The sequence below is a fragment of the Phyllostomus discolor genome, chromosome 6 (assembly GCF_004126475.2).
Source record: "Phyllostomus discolor isolate MPI-MPIP mPhyDis1 chromosome 6, mPhyDis1.pri.v3, whole genome shotgun sequence".
Lineage (NCBI taxonomy): Eukaryota > Metazoa > Chordata > Mammalia > Chiroptera > Phyllostomidae > Phyllostomus > Phyllostomus discolor.
The window spans coordinates 48,419,013-48,446,542 of record NC_040908.2 but is presented as its reverse complement, the minus strand read 5'-3'; the positions used below and the strand labels follow the sequence as shown (position 1 = coordinate 48,446,542).

Genomic DNA, 27,530 nt, shown 5'->3' with positions numbered 1-27,530 from the left:
CATGTTAAGTAACTGGCTTTCAAATACATGGCCATTAAATGGTAGAATTTACACTTAGATCCAGCTTTATTTGATTCCAAAGGTATTGCATTAAAGCATTATACCATAAAATTAGGAATTGGTCTTCTCACATGGTACAGAATAATGAAAGTTTTAAAAAGTATAGGAGTAGATGAAACAAAATTATCCATATTTTGATAATTGTTGATGCTAGGTGATGGACACATTGGATTAAAGTTAACTTTTTTTTTTTGTCTTCAAAAAAATTTGTCACCTCAAAGCAAGAAGAAGGGAGCAAAAGTTTTCTCAAAAGTCTGACAATGGTTTTGTACCTATGTCTCATTGGTTAGAATCTATCACTGACTATCTTCTAAGAAGGCTGGGAAAGCAAATAATTTAGTTAGCCTTTATAGTGAAGGCAGGCAAGGGGAAAAGGTGTCAAGAATTGCTGTCAAGTTAACCTGCTAACAATGTCTGAGACAAATAGCAGTAAATAAAAAACACTTTATTAAGGTTTTGACCTAACTTTATTTTCCTGCCAGATGACTGCTGGAAAAGTCTCCTGCTTCTACTTTCTACCTGGCTCTCTTCTTGGTTACTAAAATTCTTGAATATTGGTGGTTTCTAATGGTTTAATTTAATAATCATTTCCAATTAGAGTCCAGATTCTCTAGAAAAGTTAAGGATGAACATGTCTTTTTCTTAGGCTTCTACAATGTTACTGTTCCTCCTTTCTTTTCTGTGATTACCCCTAAATCTCTTTCTTTGGGTTATCTTTGTCTGTTGTACTCTTAAGTGTTGTTGTGCCTGAAAGTCTGTCCTCAGCCCTGTTTTTTCCCACAGACTGCCACTTTGTGTTAGTCTTTCACTTTTAGTACTGTAGTTATGGCTTTCACGTGCCTCATTTCTAAACATCTCAACCCTCATCTTTTCCCCTAATTCCAGATATTTCTGATTATTCTGAAAATACTCCTGTGTTCTCTTCAGAAATGTATTTGTCTCCCATTCCTTTTTATTTACTTGCAACCTCTTTACCTGATTTCAAGGACCTTCACAGTTTATCTCTGAGATACCTTTCCAGGTTTTCCCCTTATAATTCCTTTTCATCATTTTCATGCTTCAGCCAGAGTGGTTTCCAAAATAGAATACATGTTTTGCCTCCACTCCTTTTCTGTGTTGCTTGATCCATGCCTATTCTTAGACATTTTTAAGGGCTACCTGAAAAGCAACATTTTCCGTGAAATCTTTCCTGATTCCTTCCACCAAATGTATCTCTCTAAGGACCACTTGGTGCAATGTAAGGGGCACCATTCATGTCATATTCTGTAGAATAGACCCCTGGAGTTCTGCAAAATACGCGAAATATCTTCCCTTTTTAACCCCTATTGAGTTTGTATCTTGTACCTCTTCTGTGTACTCCTTGTTTTGCTTAAAAAAATTTGAAGTCTTTCAAGTATGGGCAGTCTGTTTCTTTTCCCTGAAATGACTGCTAGCATAATACTTTATTGAGTTAGACCAGCAATTTTCAACCTTTTTCATCTCATGGCACACATAAACTAATTACTAAAATTCAGCAGCAGACCAAAAAGTATATTTTTGCTGACCTGACAAAAAATTAGGGTTGGCTGTTGCCATTTTTTAATTTGAGAGTTTAAGGGAACAGAGGTCAGTGTCCCTGACTAGTTAGGTATCAAATGTTTTAAATCTTCTTGCATGGCACACTGGTTGAAAAATCATAGAATTAGATAATCAAAATATTTTAGTATTATAATAAATCACTCTGTAAACATAGGTTTTGAACACATATATTGCAGGGAAAGATCAATTGAGCCTTACAGTCTTATTTTAACTGTTAATTAATATTGTTTATTCTCAAAACAGATATCCTGATTGGAATCCTGAGATCCTCCCATCAAGAAGGTAATTATTTTTTTAAGCATTAAAACTTGATTTTCTTTTTAAAAGTAAGCAAATGCTTTTTTAAAAAGGCATTGTTTTGAATTGAGTCCTGCTTTGACTCTTTTTAAATAGCAGGCAAATGCAAAACCTCCATGAATCTTTTTTTAGTTGCTTTAGATTAAATATTATAGTTCTCCTTTGTGAACATCTACTCGTTTAGTCTGTTCTCAAAATACTTTATACTTTTTATTATTTTATATTTGTGGAATCTTAGATTATACATGCTTTGAAGGCTGGGAATGGATTTTTTTAATGTTCATTGATTTTAAAGAGAGAAGCATCAAATATGTGAGAAACATTGATTGGCTGCCTCCCATGTGCACCCTGACTGGGGATTGGACCTGCAACTCAGGCATGTGCCCTGAACAGTAATTGAACCCCCAGCCTCCTGGTGTAGGGGACAATGCTCCAACCAACTGAGCCACACCACCCAGGGCTGTGAATAGTTTTATTAATCTTTGTATCCATCCCTTAGTGAGGGGTTCCTGTTCAATATGCATGTATACAAGTACAGCAAGTCAAAAATATTTGTAGATGGAATACTGTTTTAGGGAAAAAATGTTTAGGAAAAGCATTTTTTTATATACTGTATTTTGCCATGTATAATGTGCTGCACTTTTTTGCCTGAATTTTTGAGGGAAAACTAAGGATGCGCATTATATATGGGTAGTACTAATTCTGTATCTACATAAATGTTTTTAACCCTTTTATCTATGCTTATGTGTTAAACATGTAACTCTAGAAAGCAGTAACCATACCTGTATGCAAAATAATACCCTGGAATATGGTAATTGGTTTTGTTTCTAAATATAAATAAATAAATAATTGAATTAGAAAATGAATGAAAGATTTTTTTCCCTGGAAGTTTGCGCCAAAAACGTGGGTGTACAGTATACACAGGAGTGCATTATAAACAGCAAAATACGGTAAATTATTTCATAAATTCTTTATACATCTTAATACTTTCAAAACATATTTGGATATAATAGTGGCATAGGAAAAACCCAGGAAATTGATGATGATATTCTTCTGTAAATTAGAAAAACAGAGAGATCCAAGCAGTTAAGAGGGCTGATCATCTGTTCTAATTTCTTATTTCTCTCAAGGCTGAATTTCATTATAATAAAGTTTTATTTTTAGGAAATACATAGTATCAGAGTTTGGTATTGTTAATAGTCTGTTTTTAGGAAGGTACTTATGTCATTTAAAGAGCTTAAATTTACACTAAATTGCTGAATCTTTTGTGTCTTTTTTGTATTTTGTAGAAATGAAGGCAATAGAAAAGAAAATGAAACTCCAAGAAGACGTTCTCATTCCCCCAGTCCTAGACATTCTAGGAGATCGAGTTCAAGTCACAGATTTCGTCGATCTCGAAGCCCAACACGTTATATGTATAGACCAAGAAGTCGAAGTCCAAGAATTTGCCATCGTTTCATTCCTAGATACAGATCCAGGTCCCGTTCACCATATCGAATGAGAATTCCATTTAGAGGTAGCCCAAAAAGCTATCGATCAGTTAGCCCTGAAAGGATATCGAGGAGATCAGTGAGATCATCAGGTACACTTATGATCGTGAATAAGTCTACTTATTTTGAATAATTTTTTAAGATTTTTTGTTTGAATTTTTACACTTGTATATATTTTTTCTTTTTTTAAAATTTTAATCATTGTTCAAGTACAGTTTTCTCTCTATACTTGTATATTTTTAATAAGCTTGAAATGGTGACTTTATCTACTACTATCATGATTTTGATTTAACAAAAGTTGACATTTGAGTATTTACCTCAGCTCTTTTTAAACTTTTTAAGAAACGAAATATTCTATTTTATTAAATTTTAGAATTGCTGTTATGAAGTGTGATCCACATCCCAACCTAGTATATTTTTCTTCCCTTTATTGACTATTAGAAATGTGCAAGACTGTATATATCTATCCAACATTAATTTTAAAAAATCAAGGATATATAGACATCTTAGTTTGCCTTAATAATTGATTATAGACTTGTCTTCTGTGAATTAATTTAAAGCTATTTGAAATTATTCATATTTTCAGCTTGGGTATTAATTGGTTGTGACCTTTCCAGAAATAGCTCTATTATATATTATATATATTCTTGGGGATCTTTTTAGAGGTCTGAGAGGTCTTCCCTATTCCAACTGCATGTCTGTGTGAAGCTGAATTTTCTTTATATATTTCAACCAGAATAATGTATCCAGCAGAACACATGCATAAGTAGATAGAAAAATTTAGGTATCCTCTTAAGCCCAGCATTAAAGTGTTTGGGGAAGTGTACAACAGTGCTACTTGTCTAATTTCTTTTGTTTTTGGGAATTCAGGTTTTTCATAGAAATATGTTATTTATATCAGCACAGGAGTTTATTATTATTAAATCAATTAATGTTTTTTAAATACTATTTTCATTTCTTAGCACAATAAATATTAATAAATGTGCTAACTAAAGCATCGCAAGTTCGATCCCCCAGTCAGGGCACATTCCTGGGTTGCAGGCCACGGCCCCCAGCAACCGTACATTGATGCAATAAATAAATAAATAAATAAATGTTGATAAATGTGACACAAAAACATTTTGGAGTCCTCAAGTTTTAAAAGTGTAAAGGGATATAGAAACCAAGATTTGGAGACCACTGGTGTAAGAGAAGCTCCCTGAATGAAGGAATTTCATGTAAAAGTCTTTTGAGTGAAGAATTAAAGACTAAGAATTTGTTGTGTATATATACTTCTGTTTGGCCTGACAGTGGCTCTATGTGATAAATATTTGGGCAGTTGAGGCATGATGGTGTTGGTGGTAGTGGTGATGATGATGAAGATGATTTTAATATAACGAGCCCTGGCCAATGTGGTTCATTTGGTTGGAGTATCGCCCATAGACAAAAGGTTGCATGTTTGATTCCTGGTCAGGGCACATAACATAGGTTGCGGCTTTGCTCCCAGTCCACGTACGTTTGATCCCTATCTGGGCATGTGCAGGATGGGGATCAAATACATCTGTCCCTCTTTCCCTTCTGCTCTCCCTTTCTGTCTCTAAAAGACAATGAAAAAATTTCCTCTGGTGAGAATAAAAGAAAAACAGTAATAATAATGTGATGGGATGATTCCTACCTTAAGTTCTTTTCAATTAAAGTAGTATTTACATCTTTTTTTACTAGATAGAAAAAGAGCATTAGAAGATGTAGCACAACGATCTGGACATGTGTCAGAATTCAATAAACAGAAGCATTTTGAAGCAGTTGAAGCAGGACAGTCACCAGCACAAAAGCCTAAAACTGGCAGTGGATCAAAGCCATCAGTTAAATCTACAAAGAACGATTCAAGTTTAGGAGGATGTTCTATTCGCTACAAATCAAAGAATCTTGAAGATGGCACCTTATCAGAATGTAAACAGGTGTCTGATAAAGCTGTTTCTCTCCAGCGTAAGGTCAGTAGTTCTTTAATTTGTTAATGCAATTCTGTGCATATATTATGACAAAGAGAAAACAGAGTCATCTGAATGTTTTAATTTTTTTTTTGCCAAAGTTTGAAATCATGATTTGTTAAATTCTGTTGGTATGGAATATTTTATTGGTTTTTCTTACGAATATAATAAAAAATACTATAATTCAAAATCTTGTTGTTTACAAACCCTAGCGGCTTGGCATTTGATCTGTCAAAAATGACATTTTGGTGGTTTGCGGTTTTTGATTAGTCACATAAGCAGATCATGATGAGTTTTTGCTATCTAGGGGAAAGTGAATATAATCAACAGCATTAATGAATTTTGTAATCTTTGTTAGCAAGCTGTAAGAATTAACCTCTACTGAGAATAGATCATTTCAACCTGTTTATACATTTTGCAGCACAGTTAGAAGTCAAATACTTTGTTGTTGAGTGTAGAATAGTGTCTCTTCAGTGTACTTTTTTTTTGTATTTTGTGACTTTTAACCTGCTAGTTATGATACTGAGGTATTGTTTTATTGTCTGTTAATTAAATTTACAGTAAATAATATACAAAACATCTTGAGATTATCCGAATAACTCCTAATAGGTGAGATTATTAAATGTTTGTTGTAATATTAAAAAGTTTTGCCCTGGCTGGTGTGATTCAGTAGATTAAGTGCTGGCCTGTGAACCAAAGGATAGCTGGTTCGATTCCTAGTCAGGGTACATGCCTGGGATGCAGGCCAGGTCCCCAGTAGGAGGTGAATGAGAGGCAACCACACAGTGTTGTTTCTCTCCCTCTTTTTCATCCTCCCTTCCCCTCTCTCTAAAAAGAAATAAAATCTTTTTATTAAAAAAAGCTTTTAAGTATTTAGGTACATATTATTTTTAACACTAAGTACTTTAAACAGCTACAGTTCCCTGCCCCAAAGACCTTATATTTGGAAAGATAAAATTATCAACCTCTAATAACATTATTTTAAAGAGCATTGGGAAGAAATGTTAGAAATTTTGAAAAAACTGAATTAGTCTGTAACATTTTTTTTTGTTTCAAGTTTTCTAGGTGGTGGCAGTGGGAGTTTTTAAATTTTCTTTTTAAGTTAGTTTTTGTACCACAGGTGGTAAATTTGATAAAAATTTATTCAAATTGTATGTATTATATATGAGCCTTCTAAAATATTATAACTATTAAGATATTTTCAATTGTTAGAAAACAGTGAACATAGCTGTAATTTCAGCTTTATTAGTGATGGACCATGCAGATTCATATAGAAAAATATTCATAGTTTTGAACTATTGCATAGGTCTTGTTTGTTATATAATGCTTCTAAACAGAAAAGAGCATCTGTGATTGGTTACCTATAAACTCATTACCACTGATGGGTTCATGAGTAGTAAAATATAAGACATCTTACCACTTTTCTTTAGCACTTAAAAATTTTTTTAATTGTAAAATGTTTAGAAAGGGCTGTTTAAAGGACTAAGATCAATGGTTGAAGAATTTATATTGAGAATTTTTATTAATGTCTTCATGCATTAATTTGGTTTATTTTCAATTTCCATTCATCCTGAAAATAGCTTCGGAAAGACCAGCCTTTGTATTATGGTTCAGTTCTTCTTATATCTGAATTGCCAGAGGATGGCTATACTGAAGAAGATATTATAAAAATATTTCAACCATTTGGAAAAGTTAATGATGTCCTGATTGTTCCATATAGAAAGGAGGTGAGTCATTTAGTCTGTTCTGAAAATACATAAAGTCTTCATAACATACATAATTACTGCTTTATGAAGACCATTGTTAGCTCTTTTGGTTACTTTTACTACATACATACATAAACTGTTAATTAAGAGTTACAAAAATATTTGGACTCAAATGAACAAGTTCCAAAATCCTGTTTTATATCCTTTAGAACAGGGTTTGGCAGATAATAGAGGGCCGGATAGCAGAGGTTTAGGCTTTGCATGCCGTAGGATTGCAACTGCTCACCTCTGCCATTGTAGTGCAAAAGCAGCCATAGGTAATATATAAATGAATGAGCATGGCTATATTTAAAAGAAAATTTTATAAAAACAGGTGGTGGGACTTGATTTGCCAACTATTACTTTCATATATCAATAAGTTTATACTAAAGTGATTTTGTTAGTATGGTAATTTTTACCTGTGGGTTGTATTCCTTCCTATAACTCAAAAAAATAAAATTCACCAAAAACTATGAACAGCCCTAGACTAAGCAGAGCATAAAGTTTTGACATAAGATAAGGGAACATAGTGGATATTGTTTTGTTGTAGAAAACCCTAAAAATGTCAGACTTACAGGAGCTAGACTGGGTCCTGCCTTATCACTGATTGTCCCTTGAGTCCTGCCTTCCTATTTCTTATTGTTCCATGAGCCTGCCACAGATCCCTGTTTCCCTCTTGATAATAGTATAGAAATTCTATGAGGTTAAAGGTCTATTTCATGTGTGAAAACATCCTAAAGATCAAATTACATTGTAAAGGTCAAAACCAAAAGAGAGTTACAGTCAGGACTTAAGGTAACTTCATAGTTCTCTGTTCCACAAAGTAGTAGTAAGTCATGCAGAGAATTTTAGCTACTTTTTTTGTTTGTTTGTTTTTACTAATAATACATTTTGTTTTAGGCTTACTTGAAAATGGAATTTAAGGAGGCAGTTAATGCAGTCATGAAGTACATTGAAACAACTCCTCTTCTAGTAAAAGGGAAAAACGTGAAAGTATGTGTTCCAGGAAAGAAAAAAACACAGGTAAACTGGATTTAGACCTGTTTCATCATTGTTGTTGATTAGTTTTAAGTTTTTTTGCTTAAGTGTGGCATGTACAGAAAAATGCATAAAACGTGTTTACACAGCAGATTATATGTATATATAATCAAATACATTGAAATTAACAACTTATTTATATGTACATATAGAGTCATGTTTTGCCAAACAGTGGGAATATCTTCTGAGAAATGTGTCAGGAGATTTTGTCATTGTAGGAACATCACAGAGTATACTTAGACAAAATGACATAGCCTACTACACACCTAGGCTGTATGATAATAGCCTATTGCTTCTGGGCTACAAATCTGTATAGTGTGTTACTGTATTGAGTACTGCCAGCAATTATAATGCAATGGTAAATATTTGTGTATTTAAACATATCTAAACATAGAAAAAGCACAGTAAAAATACAGTGTGAAAGATAGAAAACGGTGCATCTGTATAGGGCACGTACTGCAAAATGAAGCTTTTAGGACTGGAAGTTGCTCAGGGTGAGTGAATGTGAAGGCTTAGGACATTTCTGTACACTAGTGTAGACTATAAATACTATATACTCAAGCTACACTAAATTTATGAAGAATATTTTTCTTCAATAATAAATTAGCTTACTGTAACATTTTTACTTTATAAACTTTAAAATGTTTTAGAACATTGACTCTTTTATAATAAATACTTAGCTTTTTCTGGATTATCTTCAGAAAGACCTTCCTGACACTCTTCTTAAGGAAGTGTCCCTCTTTTCAGAAATATATCCATGGTGGTTTCCTTGGTTGTTTCTTTTTTTCCATCATAGATTTGCCTGTAGGCAGATCATGCACTGTGAACATTCCTCTCTGTTAATGAAAACCTTTAATTGTCAGGGTCCATCTTTTCAAACCTTTTTAGGAGCTTGTTGAAGTCCACAAAAGCTTTTGCTTAAACCATTCTCTGTGAATTTCTTTGGGGGTTCTTCTTATGGGACCACAGTAATATATGTGGTTTGTCTTAGGTCATTATGCGGTGCATGACTGCGTAGCTTATACACAGTATTAAATGGCAAACATTAGACTAGGAGACAATACTTTACAAAATTAAGAAATGTCTATGAAAGGAACCTCTACCTAGGATACAACATTCTGGAAGCCCCTTGAATACTTCTTCCAAATCCTTACAGCCCTTCTTTCTGCCCAGAAGTAGCCCCTAACTTGATTTCTTATACCACAGTTGATTGTGCCTGTTTTGAACTTTATATAAACACAATTGTGAAGTATGTATTCTTTTGGACCTTATCTATAGTGGAATTTGCTGGGTTATAGAATACACAGTGAGAGGTAATACTAGATTGCCCATTAACTAGCTATAATTATTTACAGTGATGATATATGAACATACTGGTGTTTCTGTATTATCAGTCGTATCTTAATGTTTTCAGTTTTAGAATACAGTATATAAAAAATGGTATCTGATCTTGAGTTTTCCAGATTTGTATTGAACTTCAACATCTTTTAATTATTAGCTATTTCTGTTACTGTTTTAATGAGTCATATATTTTTTTCCATTTTCCTGTTAGATTGCCTTTTTAAAAAATTTCATCTGAAGGTGTTTATTACTCTAGATACTCATTTTGTATTTCATGGTAGAAGCATTTTTTTCTAGTCTACTGGAAACATGTATAAAGTTTTTAGCTTCCGTGTAGTCGAGTTTATTGGTTTTTTTCTCTTACAGCTTTTTCTCCCTTTGTCTTGTTTTGGAAGATCTCTGTACCCAAAAGACATACTTTCATTACTTCTTAAATCTATAATATATGGTATAATATATGATTAGGAGCAATATTATTTCCAAAATGTGGGGCCAAATAGCCCAACATCACTTATGCCTAATTTGTTGTTTTGTTTGTTTGTTTGAAAGCTGTCTTCATGTCTATAAGTTACCCTGTAGATACAGATGTATTTCAGGACTGTTCTGTTACATCAGTCTGTTTATTTTTGTGCCAATGCTATGTGATTTCAATTGTTATACTATAAAATTTATAATAATTTGCCTGTTTTTCTAGTGGAATTCTTTTTCTTTGTTCTTTAATTTATTTTTTTTAATCCTGAACATTTCTGCTTCATACTAGTTTTAGATTAGCTTAAGTTGTCTGAAAAATTTTATTGGGAATTTAATTGATACTTATTTAATTTGTATTGATGTTTTTATCATACTGTCTTTCTGTCCAAAAACATGGCTATCTTTCCATTTTTTGGATTTTATTTAGTGGTGGTCTACTTTTTTTCCATAATGTTCTTGTGCTTTTTGGAGGAGATGTTGAGTTTATTTCATATTTCATCACTTGTATGTATCATAAATATTTAAATTGCTATTAGAGAAAGAATTTTTATTTCTCATTTTTAATACATTAACCCATCATCCTAGTTTACACCCGCTACTTGCCAGTTACTTAGTTCCATTGTCCTGATTTAAATAATGAATTCTATAGTAACCGTATTAAGATCATCTTCTTTGGTGACCTTTTGATGAGGTTGGTAGAGTAGTATGTAAGTCTAAGAGCCCTGCCATATTTACTGTCTTGTTTGTCATTTGGAATTTCTTTTGTTTATCAACCAGTGTTGAACAAATAAGAGGGTTTTTTTGTTTTGTTTTTTACCCATAAAAGGAAATCTACAGATAGGTTGTTTATGTCTTATACCACAGCTCCACATCTTTAGGAACCCAGCCTTTTTGTTTATGTGTTCCTTCATCTTTGGCATGTGCTTTTCATCCTCATTTGTAAGATGGTTGCTCTGCCTTTTGTCATCAGTTCTACCTTCTAAGTTGAAAGAAAGGAATAAAAATCAAGAGCTAAATTTTTTTTTTTCCTTTTTTCTGGGAAGGATGAGTGACTTTTCACGCACGTTTGACTTATGAGAACTGTGATACATAGCCACCTGCAGTTGCAGAGGAGGTTAAGGGGAAGCAAAAATTGAATTGAATGCATAGTTTAAGAACTCAAACTTTATCCTATAGACATTTAAATATTATTTGAGTAAGAGTATAACAATGAAATGGACGGATTAGAAAGATTCATCTGGAACAATGAATTAGTGGGGCAGTGACTCGGAAAGCAAGGAAAGCTTAGCTGATTGATTAAAGGGGAGAAGAGAAAAGATCACTCAAGTCCAGATCACGAATATAGTCTTTAGCCTATTGTGATAATAGGACAATTTTTAGTAGATTAGTAACCTTGAGAATGGAAAAGAAGAACAGATTATACCAATGACTCTTGAACAAGATCTAGCTGGTCATTAAATTTGGAGAGCTGAGTAAAAAATAAAAAGGTCAGTCTTCATTAATTCTAAAAAATTCATTCTGGGAAAATAGGTGAGTAAGGATACATTTAGGGTATTAGAGTGTTTCATATAGATTAAAATAATCTTCTTTGGTGACCTTTTGATGAGGTTGGTAGAGTAGTATGTAAGTCTAAGAGCCCTGCCATATTTACTGTCTTGATATTCATAAAAATGCATAGTGGAAAGTGTCAGCATTGGAGACTAGAAAATATACCATCCACCTTTCAAAAACATTAATGTTCTTCAACTACATATGATTTCGATGGTATTGATTTGAAGGAGCTTTAGAAGACTAATTTAAGATTCCTTGTTGTAACAGAGCATCAGGCTTAGGGATTTACTGAAGGGGGATCCCCAGTTCAACTCTGGTTATTCTTCAGGTTGGAAGTATATGGAGACAATCTTTACAGCCTGTTGCCATAAGAGACAACATCAAGTCTTCCTGTCACAGCAAGTCCAAAACAGGCTGGAAGCTTGCACTAGGAAAAAGAGGGGCAGTGCTATAGCTTTCTTGGTCCAGATCATAATTTTGACATAAGTAGTCAAAATCAAGAAAAAACTTTTCTGCCTACATTTGATGTTTCATGTTAGGGCTGCGTTTGACTCTGGCAGTGATTCACACATTCTCTCCATTTTGCTGCTTCTTGGAATCTGTAAAGAAATGTTACAGAAAAGGTAAAAATTTCCTACATACCTGTATTTAAACTCAAAGGATAAGAGTATGGTCTATACACTCTGACAGGAGGTCAATTACCTTGTTCTTTAATTATAAGCTAACCTAGACATCAGTTTTTGTTTTGTTTTTTTTAGTTTATTTATTTATTTTTAGAGAGAGGGAAAGGGAGGGAGAAAGAGAGGGAGAGAAACATTGATTGGTTGTGCACGTCTCAAATTAGGGACCTGGCCTACAACCCAGGCACATGCCTTGACCAGCAGTCAAACTGGCGACCTTTTGGTGTACAGTTTGTGGGGTGATGCCCAACCTACTGAGCCACTCCAGTCGGGTAGACATCAGTTCTTAACAGTGATTCTCAACTTTTTTTTTTTGAGCTACTACAAATAATGTGATGAAAACAAGCATTCTTTTTTTCCAGAGAAATAGACACGTGGCCATACTTACAAAATTTTTCTTCAAGAAGCAGAGGCCCTGGATCTAGAAAAAAGAATGATAAAAGTTTTCAACAAACAAACCATCTCAGCTGTGAAATAGTGCTACAGCTTAGTCCTTTGCAAAAATAAACAAAAAACCCAAGGTTTTAAAAACTTCAGTTTAGTGTATTCAGCAAGATTCATAGGGACATTATATCAAACTTAGAACAAGCAGTCAACTAAGATCCAAGATTTCATGGAAATGAAAAACAGTGCTGGAAACAGTACACACGGGTTTGAACATTATGGAAAATACAATGAGCAATGAGGAGATAAAACCAAAAAGATACAATCAGAATTCAGATGAGAGTTTAATTTCATTTGAATTCAAAAACTATTTTTAAACATCTGTTAAGTGTCAGGCATTGTGGTGTCTGCAGATGATGCAGTAGTGAATGAAACAGATGTGCTTTCTACCTTCTTGGAAGTTAGTCTATTTACCATATTTTGCCTTGTATAATGTGCTCCCCCGTGTATATATACTGCACACCCACATTTTTGGACCAGACCTTCAGGGAAAAAAATCTTTTGTTTTAATTAATTAATTTATTTATTTATCAGACACTTGTGTTTTGTATTATAAAGGAATTTTAGCATTTGTTTTAGAACATATTATTGTACAATACATTTTATGTAATAAATAATTACAAAACACAAGAAAAGATACAGGGTATTTCAGGCACTACCCATGCATAATGTCCATCCTTATTTTTCCCTCAAACATTTGGGCAAAAAGTGTACATTATACACAGCAAAATATGGTAGAAGATTAAAGATCCTAAAATGAAGAAGAGGAAAGATGTAGTGGATACATCTAAGAGATCCAAAGGGCATTTAACTGGAATTAGAGGAGGAGGACACCACTTGAATACTGGTAAAGATTTTAAATTGCGTAGTTATGGAGGGGTAACCTACAGTTGTCCCATCAGAAACAGTGTAACTGTAAAAAGTAATAGTCTAGCCCTAGGTAGCAGAGCAACACATTTCCAAGGTTGAGTGGGAAGAAGATTGATTCATTGCGGTTAAGTATAGCTATATCAAGTCAGATACTATATTGCGAGCTAGGGCAGTATTCTCAGACATGCAAGGGGTTATAAAGTACGTTTTATATCTTTCGTAAAATTTTACTATAAAAATGAAGAACATAGGAAATAGAGAAGTTACATAAAATTATTGGTAATGAGCAATGAAACCATTTAAACAGTAAAATCTAAGTAATTATATTTTTATAAAATAACAAATTGCAAAAAATATTTACTAAAAATTACAAAAAAATAACTTTTGTCTCATATATTATCAGTAATTGGTATGTAGCCAAGGGGTAAGGACTGAATTTTTATATTTATACAGAGAAAATCAATACTATCAATATTTTTTAAATTGAAAATAAACACTAGTAGAATAAAGAAGTGGGAGGATGAATATTTTACTCATTGGGGTGTGAGGGAGGTAATTTGGCATAAAGCCTATATAGTGTAAAAGGAAATAGCAGGGATGCCCAAAAATGGAAAATAATACGACAACTACTATGAAGTTCAGATGAGTTTAACATATATTTACTGAATGTCCATTAATTGCCAAGTATAATTTTAGGCACTGGAAATAGTAAAACAAAGTCCCTGTTGTCACTGAGTTTCATTTCAAGGGATAGGGAGAAAAAGACCACAAGGAAATTAAAAATTTATACATATTATGTGTGTTAGCAAGTGCTGTGGAGAAAAATAACAGAAAAAGGAAATAGAAGTGCTCTTACTGGGGAATGAGGCTCTGTGCAATTTTCAATAAGGCAGTTATGAAAGAGCAAATACCTGAAGGAGGTGAGGGAACAAGCCATTCTCTGGGTTCAGAGCATTTCAGACAGAAAGAAGAGCAACTGCAAAAGACTTTTGAAATCCATACGTATGTAACTTGTTTGAGGAGGATAAAGGATACTTGGGGTTGGAAGTAAATAAATATAGGAAGAGGCGTGTGGTGATTTTGGGCTACAGGGTGGATGGAATGTGTGGTATGAACTCATAGGCCATTGTAAGTATTGACTTTCTCTGAGGGTGATGAAAGGTCTTAAGTTTTAGGATGGCAAGATCTATACTGAGGATAGAGTGGAGGCGAGTAAAAAAAGGGCAAAGACAGAAGCAGAGATACTATTACAAGGGTTATTGTAGTAGTCAAAGCAAAAGACAACGGTAGATTGGGTTGGCGTGATAGCAGTTAGACATCTGAAATGCTAGCGCCTACAGCCATACCACTCTGAACGTGCCCAATCTCATCCTAGATGTCATAGTGCTATTTGAAATAATACTACTTTTTTTTAAAAGATTTTATTTATTTATTTTTAGAGAGGGAAGGGAGGGAGATAGAGAGAAACATCAGTGTGCAGTTGCTGGGGGTCGTGGCCTGCAATCCATGCATGTATCCTGACTGGGAATTGAACCTGCGACACTTTGGTTCACAGCCCATGCTCAATCCACTGAGCTATGCCAGCCAGGGTGTTGAAATAATATTTCTAAAAGATAGTTTTAGGAAAATGTATATGAGTGGTAAAAGGTAGACTATAAAATTATGCCATGTGTGATCACAAATTGAAGAAAATATTTTTATGTCTAAATAGAAAAGGGTAATAGGCATTCTTTAGGGTAGGAAGATTTTAAAGTTTTTTTGGTTTTTTTTTCTGGTGTTATGCTTTTCTGTATTTTCTAAAGCTTTTTATAACTGGGGAAAAAGCTAAATTTTTCTTCAAAATATTTTTTTCATAGAACAAAGAAGTGAAGAAAAAGACAGCAGATTCAAAGAAGACCTCTGCATCTGCTTTAAAGTAGGTGATTCCATGATTTCATATGTGAGAATGAATGTGCATGTGAAATAAAAATTTCGTTTTTACAACTGTATTTTTAGTATCACTGATTCCAACTTAAATGGTACAGTGTTCAAATATTTTAAACTTTTAGATTTAAGCTTTGCATCTTGAGAAGGTTTGGAACTTAAAATTTGCTAAATTTTTCTTCTTTTAAATAGAAAAGATACAGATGCCTCCAAAGCTGTTGAAACTGTGACTTCAGCTTCTGCCAGTAAGTTGTTGCTTTTGAGACCCCTCCAAATGAGTATATTTTGTCAATTTACTAGAAACTTCTTTCAAGAGGATGCTAGGAAACTTTATTTATTGTGCTTTAGTAGTAGGGACCCAAATTGGCCCCCGTATCAAGTTATTTACTACTATGTAGTTATGAAACCTTTTCTGGAATACCTATTATAATTCTACAGTTAAAAGCTGTTTCCATTAGTTTTGTAATACCTCCCTTCATTCCCTCCCAATAAACCCTCAAGACAAAACAAAGTATTTTAGGATTGCTTTCCTGTTCCCCTTTGTTTTTGAAAGAGCTGAAATAAACAAAAAAGACTAAACAGAAATACTGCTGCACTCAAATGCCAAAAGTTGTTTCTTTACACACAGGAAAGCACTCAGGCCTTTATTACGGAATCTGACTAAATGAATTGTTCATACAATTTTAATAAACTAGGTTCCTTTTTTTCTTATTTGTTTTAGGATTGGAAACGTGTAGACAAAGAGGTTATTGCCAAAGTATACATTCTAGGGTCTAGTGGGAATAAACAGCTTGGTTGTATAGGACAAGACAGAAAAGCTAAAATGAAGTAGACATAAAATATATTCAGAAAGTTAAATTGTGTTTTATGTTCTCTTCTGGAAAGGCAGTTGTAGCATAGTGTGTTCTGTGTCTCTATTCAGAATAGATTAAGGGTTTTTGCTGCTAAAACTAATATTCAGGTGACTGGAAAATTGGATTCATAGGATACCACTTTTCATAATGTTTAGTATACTAAAGTTATTGGCAGTTAGTGAAGGTGACTGTGGATGGCTTCTGGAGGGCAGTAAATTTTGACTGAAGTTTTAAATGTGAATGTGTAAACATAATTAATTATATAGGGGCAGAAGATACTTCAGTTAGGTAACAGAATTGAGAAATCACTTTATAGAGGGCCTTTGAAGTTTTATGCTAGGAAGTTGTGGGTTTTTTTGTTTTTTTTTAAGATTTATTTATTTTTAGAAAGGGGAAGAGGAGAAAGAGAGGGAGAAACATCAATGTGTGGTTGCCTCTAATGTACCCCCTAACTGGGGACCTCATCTGCAACCCAGGTGTGTGCCCTGACTGGGAATCGAACTGGCAACCCTTTGTTTGCAGGCCATTGCTCAATCCACTCAGCTGTACCAGCCAGAGCACACGAGGAAGTTTTTTAAATTTGATCCCATTAGTATTATAAGCTTCCATTTCTATAACATTCTTGAAATGATAAAATTTTAGAGATAGAGAGCAGATTAGTCGTTGTCAAAGGTTGGAGGGGAGGGAGGGAGCTGGCTGTTGATGTAAATGGTTAATAGGAAAGATCCTTGTGATGGAAAGGTTCTGTGTCTTGACTGCTGGTCACAGTAATCTAGACATACAGGATAACATTTCATAAAACTCAGTACACATTAATTAATGCATATAAAACTGGGGAAATCTGAATAATGGTAGATTGTGTTAATATCAGTTTCTTCTTTGTGATATTATACTAGTTACATGTACAGTATTACCATTAAAATGAAATTGGGTAAAGGGTATGTGGGATCTCTCCCAATTATTTCTTTCATTTGTTTTTTAAGATTTTTTAAATTTATTTTTAGAGAGAGGGGAAGGCAGGGGGAAAGAGGGAGAGAAACATCAATGAGTGGTTGTCTCTTGCATATTCCCTACTGGGGACCTGGCCCACAAGCCAGGCTTGTGCCCTGATTGGGAATCCAACTGGCAACCTTTTAGTTCGTAGGCTGGCACTCAATCCACTGAGCCATACCAGCCAGGGCTCACTTATGAATATGTTGATGGTAACATTTAAGTAAAATATTAGCATGTAGTAGTGATTGGGAGCACATTAAAGGAATAATATACTCTGCCCAAGAGGAGATCATATAGGAATTATAAGGATGTTTCAAAATTAGGTGGTATGTTCATTCAGTTTACTGTATTAAAGAAACATAAATGCTGCAAAAGATAAAGTTTAACATTCCTAGCATTAAAAAAATTCATAGACAACTGCCTTCTTAATATGATAATGTATTTGTGTATCTATACTTTTATTCATATACATAGAAACATAACACATATCAAGTCAGAAGCCAGCATATACATAATAATGAAACAATGGAAGCGTTCTCATTAAGATTGGCAACAAAACAAGTAATACTCATCACTTTTATGAGTTTACATAAATACTATTCTAAATGTAATAGCCGCTAGCCAATGTACCATGTCAAGAGGCATAAAAATTGGAAAGTAGGATGCAGCATTAATATTTGTAAATAGTTGTACGTATGTATGATGGAAAACTCATATGTATGGAAAATCCAAAAGAATATTGAGCTATTATTAAATATAATTAGCCAATTAGCCATCTTCTCTAAATTAATATAAAATCTCAGTTGTTTTATTATGTAATAAAAATAACTGCTTATGTATAATTTAAAATATTTCATTTACAATAGTAAAGATAGAAGCTATGAAAAGAAAACTTTACTACTAAGAGGCATAAAATAAAATGAGAAATTAAATGAGAAAACAGTTCATTTTTGTATAGAAAGCCTCACTTAAAATCTCCCTTTTTTGTATATTAGAACATAAATATTATGAACCTAGTAAAATACCAGTAAGACTTTTAAAAACCTGTAAGCTGATTATAAGCTGATATTTTATACATAAACAATAAAAAATATAGAAAAGGCATGAAAATTCTGCAAAGGAAGAGTAATTAGACTGGACTAGCACTAACATGTTAAAATACATTATAAAGTTAATCAGAATAGTTTCATAAAGTTGAATAAGTAAACAGAAGACCAGTATTCTCCAAGCATGGAATATCAGCAAATCATTATGGTATAGTGATCATCAGTATAATGATGTATCATTACATAATCATCAGTATATCAGTAAATCATCAGTAAATCATGTTTCAGATTAGTGGGAAAAAGATCAGTTCATTAAATTAACTATCCTCTTTGTAAAAGTAGAGAACTTAAAATGTCAAACTCCAGGTGGGTTAAAGATTAAATGTTACACATAAACTGCCAAAGTATTGAAAAGAAAAACGTGTTTTTTTTTCTGTTTTAAATTATAGAGGAGGAAGTCTTTCCTCCTCAGGAAGACATCTGACTGCATAAAAGTATTTTTTTATAAGTATTTTGTATAACTTTTTAAAAGAAATTGTTATTTGTGTGATATAAACTAATTTTCTTTTTTTTTTTTTAAAGATCTTATTTATTTATTTTTAGAGAGGGATGGGAGGGAGACAGAGAGAGAGAGAGAGAGAGAGAGAGAGATCAATGTGTGGTTGCTGGGGGTTATGGCCTGCAACCCAGGAATGTACCCTGGCTGGGAATCGAACCTGGGACACTTTGGTGTCCCAAAGTCACCAAAGGTGACTCAATCCACTGAGCTACGCCAGCCAGGGCGATATAAACTAATTTTCTTGATACGGAGTTCTAATAAATAAGAAAAAGCGCAACAACTCAAAAGATAAATTGGCAGATATAGGCAAATCAGAGAGAGATGAATTACACATGAACATTGACACAACTTACTCATAATTAAAGCAACAAAAATTGTAAGTTTCTGTCTCAGATTGGAATGATTAATAATTTACATACTGTGTGTAGAAATGGGGAAGCCCTATCCTTATGTACTATTAATGGGAGTATTAATTGGTACAGTCTTTCTGGAGGACAATTTAATGTTAATTGTTAAAATTTAAATCGATGCTGTTGTGTCAACAAGTCCATATCTAAGAATTTACCTATAGTTACAGTTCCTTGAGTATACAAAGATGAGTACAGGGATGTTTCTTACAGTGTTTTTTTTTTTTTTCCCCAGTCATTGCCAGGTTAGCTCCTTTTATAAGTCTGAATGATGTTATTTGTAATGTGTTACTGATACATTTTTCTAATTGTAGCCAAAACTGGACAAGCCAAGACATCTGTAGCCAAAATGAATAAATCTTCAGGTAATGGTTTTTATTAGGATTCTGGACATTAGTTAACTTTAAATTATTTAAGTATATAGCAGTAGTGTTGGATTTAATTTGATGTAACAGGTGCTGAGTGTATACTAATCTTTGAAATTTATAGTCATCTAGAAATTTTGAGGAAGGAGATTCAGCACATAATACTGTGTCCTTGCAGTAATTGTCCAAATAAGATAATTTGACTGGGCAGTTATTTCTCATGATGGATATCAGAGATGTTTCCCTCGTTCTCTTTCATTTCTTCTTACTTGCTTTTATAAAATAGTCCAGGCAGATTTACTGCAAAATGTGTTCTCTTTGTGGTTTATAAGGGTCATTATGGATATTAAAGTAATTTTAATTTTTTCTCTTTCCTTAGCATTATATTCCTATTTTTCCTTCCATTTCTATTAAATGCCAGTTAATTAAATAGATAGAAATCAGTGTGTTAAGTTCTTCCCTATAATGGTAGAAAGGAAAAGAAGCAGCCTTGAACTGGCAGATATCACATGTGGCAGAGGCAGAATGTTCACATAATATCTGAGGGGGGCAGGGATGGCTAGAAAGCTTATTTTAAAGATGAGTTTATTTAGCAAACAGGTTGTTATTACTTTTATGGTAAGTTTATGTGAGTTATTGGTGGAGATTTGGGTGAATGGGTGCTAAACCCACTTGCCACCCTTTCAACTGTTGGAAATTAATTTTAGGTATTTGTGGTAGTAACATAAAGATAAGTGAACGAAATAATTTAAGGGCTCATTAGGTCTTAGGTTTACTGCAGTGTGACAAAACATTTTAATGACTAGTTAAACTTGGAATTCAACTTGGACCTACTAACTTCTAGTCTGGGCTTTTTCCTCATACTACCTTGCTAGTTGTTATAAATCCTAATTTTCAGAGCCAAGTTTCCTGTTCTCTAAATGGAAAGGGTTTTGGCTTTATGATGACCTTTTTGTTGACACTTTGATAATCACAGTCTTATAAACAACATCATCTTGGATAATAAGCAACAGCAACAGATACATATATAAAAGGAAAGGTCAGAGCAATATAAGTAGTCCTGTTCAGATAGAGCCCACTAGGAATGAGTCCAGTAATCTTTATGTGGCCTGACCATGATGTAGGTGTTCTTTAATGCTTTTCCGTTAACTGGGAGCCAAGGAAGCACGGGCCAGGAGGCCCTAAATGTAATTACTTTTGAAACCATTAAGAGCTACATGGGACTATTTTTATATCCTTACATTTAGTAATTTTGCTTCAAGTTGATCCATACCTTCAGAAATTTAACTTTCCTGAATGCCACCTTTATGTACCCAAATTGAAAGTTGAATTCTTAACCTCAGTGATGTTTTTCTTCCTAAGGACATTATCATCATTGCTACATTTTAAAAATGGCCTGTGCACCCAAAGATGATAGCATTTCATATTTCAAATAAAACATAGCCTGTAGCTCTCATATTCTTTCTTTGTGAGGTTCTTTGGGGATCGTTGATACAAACTAAATAAACCAATTTTGACTACAACTTTTGTGATTTAGGGAAGTCGGCGGGTTCTGTAAAATCTGTGGTAACAGTAGCTGCTAAAGGTAATAAAGCATCAATGAAAACAGGTAAGACTTTTGGGAAGGAGAGGTAATCTGCCTCAAAGAATATAATAAAATGTAATAAAAAACAAGTTTTAAATCTATATAATTTGTAGTACCTAATAACATCTTAAAAGTTTAATAGGTACTTCGATATTTAAAACCTAAAATACATAGTACTTTAAATTTTTGGTACTTCAATCTTTGATATCTACCATCATAGACATATTTTTGTGTTGAAACATTTTTGACAGGTATACAGGGCAAAAATAGGTTTATTGTTGTAAGCATGAGAAACATAGTTTATTCTTGTATTATTATTTATTATTCTTTTCCATACAAACAACGGTAAACCTACTTTTGCTCCCCTTGTATAATTACAGTTAGCTCTGCCCCTATAAGTTGTTTAATCTTTGTTTTTCTCATTTTTTAGAGCTGTCATTTCATATACCTTCCCTAGCTGTACAGTTGTGATGTTTGTTACTGGAAAGATTTTTCTTTCCATATTATAAGAGTGTGTTTTCTAGATAAAAGAATTGGAACACTGTTTTAAATAAATGTAACATGTTTAAACTAACATGATCTGTTTAGTATTACTGTTAGTATTTTTCTAATAGACTAATGTAATTTTAAAGAACCTTTGTAGCAATTATAAAATGTGTGTGTGTGTGTGTGTGTGATTATGCTCTGTCATAAGGGTTACATTTGTGGCTCATTCATGGCCGTCAGTAAAAATTATATCTTAGTTTAAATTTGTTTAAACAGATACTGAAAATAAATGGACATAAATATATAGAAAGGAACTGCTTTTATGATAAATTCGAACTACTCATTTACTAATCTGTTAGCATGAAACATAGTAAATGACCAAACAGAGCCTTAGAATAATGGTTCAATTTTGCTTTTGACAGCAAAATCCAGTGGAAAGAAGTCTCTAGAAGTCAAAAAACCTGGCAGTGTCAAAAACAAAGATGCCATTAAACCTGTGACTGTACCAGGTAACCTTGAAATGCTGTCATTTAATGCTTTTTTTCCTTTAGGTCCCCTTGGTGTACACGCGAGGATATTTTGAAATTATTGCTTAAATCTCTTCAAAGAGACTTTTATTTTCAAAGAGAAACTTGTATTACTTTGACTTAAATCAGATTATCCTAAAGAGAGTTGAAGTGACAAAATAAATTAGCATAAGTTTCTGTTTAGATGCATTAGTTTAATTGAATTAGTGCTTTTAGACTACTAAAGCAGACTATTTCATGCAGAAAACTCTGAAATAAAGACCAGTGTGGAAGCCAAAGCCACTGAAAACAATGCTAAAGAAGCTATTTCAGGTAGGCCAATAGAAATTTTATTTCATTGTCTTGTGTCAAAGATAGAAAATTAAAATTTTAAGAAAAATAAAGTATTTATTTTGTATGTCATGTGTATATCTATATATGTATATTTTTTAATACCAGGGTCATACCTAGGTGAAATTAAGACTCTTGCGATTCAGATCCTTACCCCATCTCTTGATTATTCTGAAATTTTGTTCTTCAAATAAAACTAAATATTTAAAAGCCATTGTTACTTCTGTTGCTATTTCTTAAATTCTCTACTCTTTTGTCAGCTGTGTACATTTTTATGTGGTTACTATATTAATACATTGTGAGATCGTGATAAGTAAATATATCTGTATAAATTCTTATTTTATACCTTCAGAAGCTGCTTTGGTGGTCACAGAAAATGAAATAGATAACAAGGTCAGTTTTTATATTTTACTTATTTTTTTAAAGCTTGAGAAATTTAATGCAACTTGTTTTTACTATAAACCCACTTAAACAATGTAGGAGATTTGGCATGGTGAAAAAATCCCAATTATTTTTTTGACTTTCAAGATACAATTTGAGCTTAAAAACCTTGAGCTGCAGAGTAAGTCAAAAACTTAGGAACCAGAATATCAGTAAATGTACGTGATTATGAGGATTACTATTCACTGAGAACAAAACATTAGGCCAAAATCGTTTTTTGAGTAGAATTGAATTTTAGACCAAAAGAGAACCAATTGAATTTTGTGAAATCCTAGAGGCAAATGGGAGATGTGTTAATATTCGGGATATCAGTTGTTCTTTGTGTTTTTAGAGAAGCAAGTGGGGTTTGCAATTTTATTTGAAGAGCATAAAGTTCAACTTACAGTTTTCCTGTGGTTATATCTGTCATTGCAAATGTATTAAAATCTCATTAATTTAGATTTTATTGGTTAAGACTTTAAGTGCTAAGCATAAGTTTACTTTTGACTAGTAGATCCATTCAAGTAGTAAATAATATGTCTTCCCATTTTGTTTTAGGAAGAATATTTTAAGGTACTAATAGAGTATTTTAGATTCACTTAAAGCACTTGAGAAGGAACCATTTATGAACATAGTTGATGTACTGGTTAAAATCATTCTCAATTAGTTTATGACAATTACAACTTCCTACCTTTTTATTTTTCCAGAAGAAAAGTCAAAATTTGCCAAAATTACTATTGTATACCTTTGGGGATGGCCCCGATATCCACTTAAGGAAAAAAATGGAATTGACAAGTCTTCTTGAAGAATAGAGTAGATCTGAGAAAAGAGAATTGTAGAAAAGAAAGTATTTACTTTGTAGTAGGGGTTGGGTTACAGGGTAAGGATACTAAGAGACTCAGTAAGTTTTTTTTATATTGCCTAAAAGTGGTTATTTTATTCAGTAAGATATAAAGGATATGTACTAATTTGGAGCTTGTGGATGTTAGCATCACAAGACACAGAAATGGCAAGAGTAACTGAAAGTAAAAAGCTGTAGTCAGAGACAGGCAAACTTGTGTTTTTAAATAGTTGTAAAAGAGAATTAAATGCCTTGACTTGATGGCAGTCGGTGTGGCTGAAATTATGCCATGTACTTGAAGAGAGGACATTTGCATTTTGTCTTGTTTTTAGTTTGAAGTTCAGACTAGCCTTCCAAATTGATCGATTTTGGTATTAAATGCAATTTAAATACTAACATAACATGGTCTGCAGTGTAAGCTTGGGTAAATATAAAAGCAGCTAAAGAAATTTTAATGTTAATTCTTAAATTTGTTTTGAAGGAAACAGAGGAAATGTGTGTGGTACTTATTTCTAATTTGCCAAATAAAGGATATTCTATAGAAGAAGTTTACAACCTAGTAAAACCATTTGGTGATACAAAGGATATTTTGATTTTATCATCTCATAAAAAGGTAAGAGTGATAATAGCTGTTCTTCTCTGCAAGTACATTTTGAATAATATTAAGTTCACAAAATAAAGGTTTAAAATCAGTACCTCAAAATAATTAAGCTGTTTTAAGCTAAGAAATTTTTAAAATATAAAACAGATACATCCTATTTTGAATTATTCTGATGAAACATAGTTTTAATGATGAGAAGGAATGGCTTAGTAATGTGTCAAAAAATTTGACGCATTGCTCAAATTTTTAGTTTAATAGAAAATTTTACAATTTTTAGGCTAATACAGGTTTTTAAATGATTCATAAAATTTTGTAGAGCACTTTTTTCCTAGTATTTCTGCTGTTTTACCGATGATACTCAAATGAGAGTATCATTACTCAGACTAATGATGTTATCAGTACTTAGAACAACCTAGGTTTATTTGTATATTTTAAGTGTTCTTTGAAAAGTATATACTGCTTTTGTCATTTTAAAATAAAAACACTTATTGTTAATAATGAACTAATGAAATATTTTATAGAAGGTAAGGTAGACTTCAGGAATGTTTAAATAGTGGAAATGACACCATTAGAGTGGTGTTTTTACAATAAAAAAGTTGATGATCATTAACGATCTTTGAGAATAGTGGAGGATATATATTTGATGGGAACCTGAGCCAGTGTGCTTGAGAAAACAGCAGGAAAGGAGGGTTAGTACAGATGAGTTATATGCCATTTCATATTAAAAGTATATTATTTGTGTCGTTGCACAACCTTGTAAATATACTAAAAACCATTGAATTGTACACTTAAACAGGTGAACTTTATGATATGTATATTATATTCAGTAAAGCTGTTAAAAATTATTTGCAGTGTTTAGAGATAAGACTAAAAAGGAATACATTTTTTTAATGTAAAATTTTTTTTGTGACAATACATTGAAATTGGAGAAAAATTGTGGAATCCGGGAGGAAGTAATTCAGATTCATACTTTCTTTATATCATATGCCAAAATATATATATAACTAGATAGATTATTAAGTATAAGATAAAAATACAGAAAGTCTGGATTATAGTAAGTCCAGTTTTGACTAGAGTTGAGCAGGATTTTTAACTCTTTGGAGATTTAATACTTTCCTAGATATTTAGGAAAGTATTAGAGACAATTATATAAACATTTAAATATTTGTAAAATTAACATAATAAAAGCAAAATGGAAATAAATATTTGTGTAAAATGGGAAAGGATTCATGTCTACATTATGCTATAAAATACAGGATCTGGTGCAAATAATGCCTTTTTATTACAGAATCTTTTATTATAAAATCATAAGCATATAATCTGTAACATAATATCACACTCAAGCACACCATATGAATCTTAGGTAAAATAAATGTTCAAATTAAAACTGTAAATGATTACATCCATATTATTACCCTGACAGCCCCACTCAAGCAGGCATTACTTCTGCTGGACCTTGTATTTAAAATTTTGATAAATAGGCAAATGGCATAAAGACAATTTGTTAAAAGTTACAACTACAAACAAATATTATATATAGAAGATTTTTTACGTCATTAACTAACATCTTTGCTTACCCAATGTATGAAAATTCAGTCTAAAGTGTATGAAGCTACAGTTTTATACCTATGAAAACAAACAAAATTACAAATAACTTAGCAATCGTTATACATTTCTTTGGTTCTGTCATTTCTCATATTTTTTATATTTCTTGATCATTAAATTTATTAACAAACTTTCATTAAATATCTGCCAAGTGCCAGGCACTGCTGTAGGTACTAAGGATACAGTGATAAATAAGATTTTTCTTAATATCATTTACTAGAATGTCCTCTCTTTTTTCTTTAGTGTTGCCTTATGAGTTCATTCTTTCATTAATTTTGCTTATGGCTGTAGTATTCTGAGTTTATTGGCTTTGTGTTTCTGAGGAATACATATTTTATCTTAAAAATATTTACTGTTACTCACTTTCTTTGATTTCTACATATTATATTTTTTCAAGAAAAAGTAACAACTTTTTTCATTTTTGTAATTTCTGTTTTAATAGGCAATTTTAGAAATAAATAGGAAATCTGCCGATTCTATGGTAAAATTTTATACCTGCTTCCCAATATCAGTGGATGGAAATCAACTCTCAATAAGTATGGCTCCTGAAAACATGAGTGTAAAAGATGAGGTAAATAATACCATCATTTTAATTAATTTTTTTATTAGATTTAGGCTATTGGTTTTTAGGGGTTTTTTTTTTTTTCCTTTTAACATTTTCTCTCAGACACTGAGAAAGCTTCTTCCTGTCCTTCCATGGTTTGCCATCCCACTGTTTTAGAGTTACTTTCATTTGAGGGAACTCTATCCCTTATGTACGTTCAATTTGAGAATAAAAGTTAATTATCATCTTTAGAGTCCTGTCTCTACTGTTTGTGCTCTTTGTCTCTCTGCCATTATCTGTCATACAAACTAGAGTCCCACAGGTTATCTTTAATTTTTTTTCTCTCATTTCTCGCAGTTTGCCACTAGGTCTTTTCTTTTAAATCCTAAATATTTCTGAAATGTATTCCCTGTTCAGCCCATTCACCCTTGTTTCACCTCTTTAAAACCTCCTATTAAAGTAGTTCTTTGTATCCTCTACCATCATTTTTGTCTCCCTGAACATCTTTTTCCACAAAGTCATGAGGCTGACATAAAATTCAAATCTATTCAAATTGAACTGATTTAGAAACCCTTCATTGTTTTTGTATGACATACTAACTAATAAAAAGCATAAGGCAGATACTAGAATCTCTAAAGCCTTCTATTGAGAATCAGTGTGATGCAATTGCTGAGATTGTTTTATTCATGTCAATAGTATTGAAGAGAAAAAAAGTTTAAGAATTGTAGTCTCATAAGATAAAGTTCCTTTCTTGTATATGTAAGCCTTCCATTAGCTTGACATTCTTGTCTCATGCAACTTTTGGCCTCTATAATTCAACAGCACCAAAATGCTATACACTTACACCATTTGCTGTTTTTTATTAGCCTACATCTATCTTTGTTCTTCCTCATTCCCTACTTTGCTTAGTTA

The 27,530-nt window shown here is 32.6% G+C and overlaps 1 protein-coding gene and 1 long non-coding RNA gene across 5 annotated transcripts in view; one reads left to right on the top strand and one right to left on the bottom strand.

The window, feature by feature from the left end:
• ZNF638 (zinc finger protein 638) overlaps positions 1-27,530 on the top strand; it is a 76,934-nt gene that overhangs the window by 27,004 nt on the left and 22,400 nt on the right. For 3 of the 4 annotated variants that reach the window (XM_028514735.2, XM_036028088.1, XM_028514736.2), the window contains exons 4-17: positions 1,882-1,920; positions 3,225-3,517; positions 5,127-5,395; positions 6,973-7,119; positions 8,038-8,160; positions 15,389-15,447; positions 15,648-15,700; positions 19,629-19,679; positions 21,217-21,288; positions 22,173-22,259; positions 22,521-22,589; positions 22,960-23,000; positions 24,350-24,481; positions 26,517-26,645. In XM_028514735.2, coding sequence (XP_028370536.1) covers positions 1,882-1,920; positions 3,225-3,517; positions 5,127-5,395; positions 6,973-7,119; positions 8,038-8,160; positions 15,389-15,447; positions 15,648-15,700; positions 19,629-19,679; positions 21,217-21,288; positions 22,173-22,259; positions 22,521-22,589; positions 22,960-23,000; positions 24,350-24,481; positions 26,517-26,645 — 1,564 coding nt within the window. The remainder of the gene's footprint in view (positions 1-1,881; positions 1,921-3,224; positions 3,518-5,126; positions 5,396-6,972; positions 7,120-8,037; positions 8,161-15,388; positions 15,448-15,647; positions 15,701-19,628; positions 19,680-21,216; positions 21,289-22,172; positions 22,260-22,520; positions 22,590-22,959; positions 23,001-24,349; positions 24,482-26,516; positions 26,646-27,530) is intronic. The other variant, XM_036028087.1, reaches the window with a different exon arrangement.
• Positions 8,949-11,849, bottom strand: LOC118501127. The gene is made up of 2 exons (XR_004903722.1): positions 10,723-11,849; positions 8,949-10,654 (listed from the first exon to the last, which is right to left on the bottom strand). It is a non-coding gene; the product is annotated as an uncharacterized LOC118501127 (long non-coding RNA).